Source organism: Camelina sativa, chromosome 18, assembly GCF_000633955.1.
Source record: "Camelina sativa cultivar DH55 chromosome 18, Cs, whole genome shotgun sequence".
Taxonomy (NCBI): Eukaryota; Viridiplantae; Streptophyta; class Magnoliopsida; order Brassicales; family Brassicaceae; genus Camelina; species Camelina sativa.
Genome location: NC_025702.1, coordinates 10,109,223 through 10,110,960, shown reverse-complemented (window position 1 = coordinate 10,110,960; position 1,738 = coordinate 10,109,223). Strand labels below are relative to the sequence as shown.

The window sequence follows — 1,738 nt, the reverse complement described above, 5'->3', positions numbered from 1 at the left end:
AGCTTAAACCAATGTAACCCAGATATATGGAGATTTTGATTTCAAACTTTTGATTTGGGGAGAAATAAATTTCAAACTTTCTTTTCAGGGACATATAGATCGGGGTTATAGTTCGGGCTCTATCTACCTAGATATCGTAGTTTTTAGAGGGAAATAGCTCGTTTTCCCAACAAACACATAATACTTTTTTCATACCAAAAAAAAATGTAATATTTGTTTTTATACCAAATTCCAATAATACATATATTAAAATAGTTTTCATTTTTCAACACATAGTTTTCATTTTTCTTTCTTTTCTTCTGATAAAAAAAAAAAATACATTCCATCAAAAGAAGAAATGTATTGATCAGCCGATGGTAAATGTTCTCATCGTCGTCTTTACCCTCCAACAGCTTCGGTGGCTCCAACGGCAAGGGCAAGAAATTTCTCCATCATCATTGTCATCGAAATGATAGTCTTTGAAGCCTTGTCTGTATTTTTCCCGACCAAATTCTTCACCGTCGTTATGCTGTCGTAACAAAGCATGACGTCATAGTTAGCAGTCTGTGGATCTTCCTTGAGTTCCGAGGAAGCGCTCTTGCAAGACCTGCTGATGAGCACAAAGGCATCTTGACACTCTTTCAGCTTCGGATTCACTTTTGCCGCTGTTCCCGCGAAAGCCGCAGACTTATCGGCATAAGACGCTCCTAAGCTAAGCGTGGCCACAGCCGCTTGGAACTACACATCAAAATAATAAATAAATAGGTGTCTATGATTGAGTTATGAGACATAAACATAGTACTTGCAATAACAATACTGTGAAAAAACCTTTAGGATTTTCAATACACTTGTATGAAAAAACCATGTATATATTCAAACTAAAACCATAAGTTCCCAACTTTATTTGATAAATAAGAAAAAATGTATAGCAACAGTTTTTTTTAGGAAAATGTAAGGGACCGAAAACTAGAACCTTTGGTAAGTAACAAAGTTATATATTGGTAATATTGAAAAAAAATATATATATATTAGTACTGTGCTGGTGGCTGAGGCTGCGGGAGGGTATGCACTCAAGGTTTTGACGCAGAAGGCTTTGTCCCCCTTGGCTTTATTGCATATGGTGTCAATGTAACTTGTGGCCGAAACAGAGAGTAAGAGACACGGTAACATGACAGCCAGAGACACGAAGCTAAAAAAGAATGAGGAAGAAGCCATCATCCCTTCTTTAAAATTCAGATTTTGGTATTGTATCATACGTGGAATTGTGGTTATGGTTATATACTACTTAGTCTACTTTGGAGACATATAAGATAAGTAATGTCTTACCAATCTGTATCAAAATTGGTCAATAAATTGATATAGTTTCCAAATTTATAGATATCATTCCCTGTATAAAAACTAAAATAATTTAAAACAATCTCTGGTCAATCTTATTATTAAATGTACTATTCATTAGTTGGTTATAATTTTGATTTGTAAATTAATTCTTTACATAGATATGAGATATACTACCCCCTTACTTACTTTCTTTCTTTAAAATTTTGATTTGGCCAAGGTTTCCACTTACTTACTTTCTATCTTTAAAAAAAAAATGCAATTTTGTTTTTATCATTAACTTTTTTTTTTGAGAAATTTGTAGATAACCATAAAATTTTAAAAAAGAGATGTTGAATGTATTATGATTCGAACATTAAAAATTGACATTATTTGACCGACTCATAAAATTCTAAGCATCAAATATAATGTATCATACAAATAA

At 32.7% G+C, this 1,738-nt stretch overlaps 1 protein-coding gene across 1 annotated transcript; it reads right to left on the bottom strand.

Annotated features, from left to right (window-relative positions):
- On the bottom strand, nucleotides 266–1,209 carry LOC104760993. The gene is made up of 2 exons (XM_010484005.1): nucleotides 1,015–1,209; nucleotides 266–717 (listed from the first exon to the last, which is right to left on the bottom strand). The coding sequence occupies exons 1-2, from the start codon at nucleotides 1,195–1,197 to the stop codon at nucleotides 379–381; spliced, it is 522 nt and encodes a 173-aa protein (XP_010482307.1). The 5' UTR covers nucleotides 1,198–1,209; the 3' UTR covers nucleotides 266–378.

Coding starts and splice junctions, on each gene's coding strand:
- LOC104760993 (XM_010484005.1), bottom strand. CDS start 1,197: ATGATGGCTTCTTCCTCATTCTTTTTTAGCTTCGTGTCTCTGGCTGTC. Junction 718..1,014: donor CAGCCTCAGCCACCAGCACA/GTACTAATATAT, acceptor TTTGATGTGTAG/TTCCAAGCGGCTGTGGCCAC.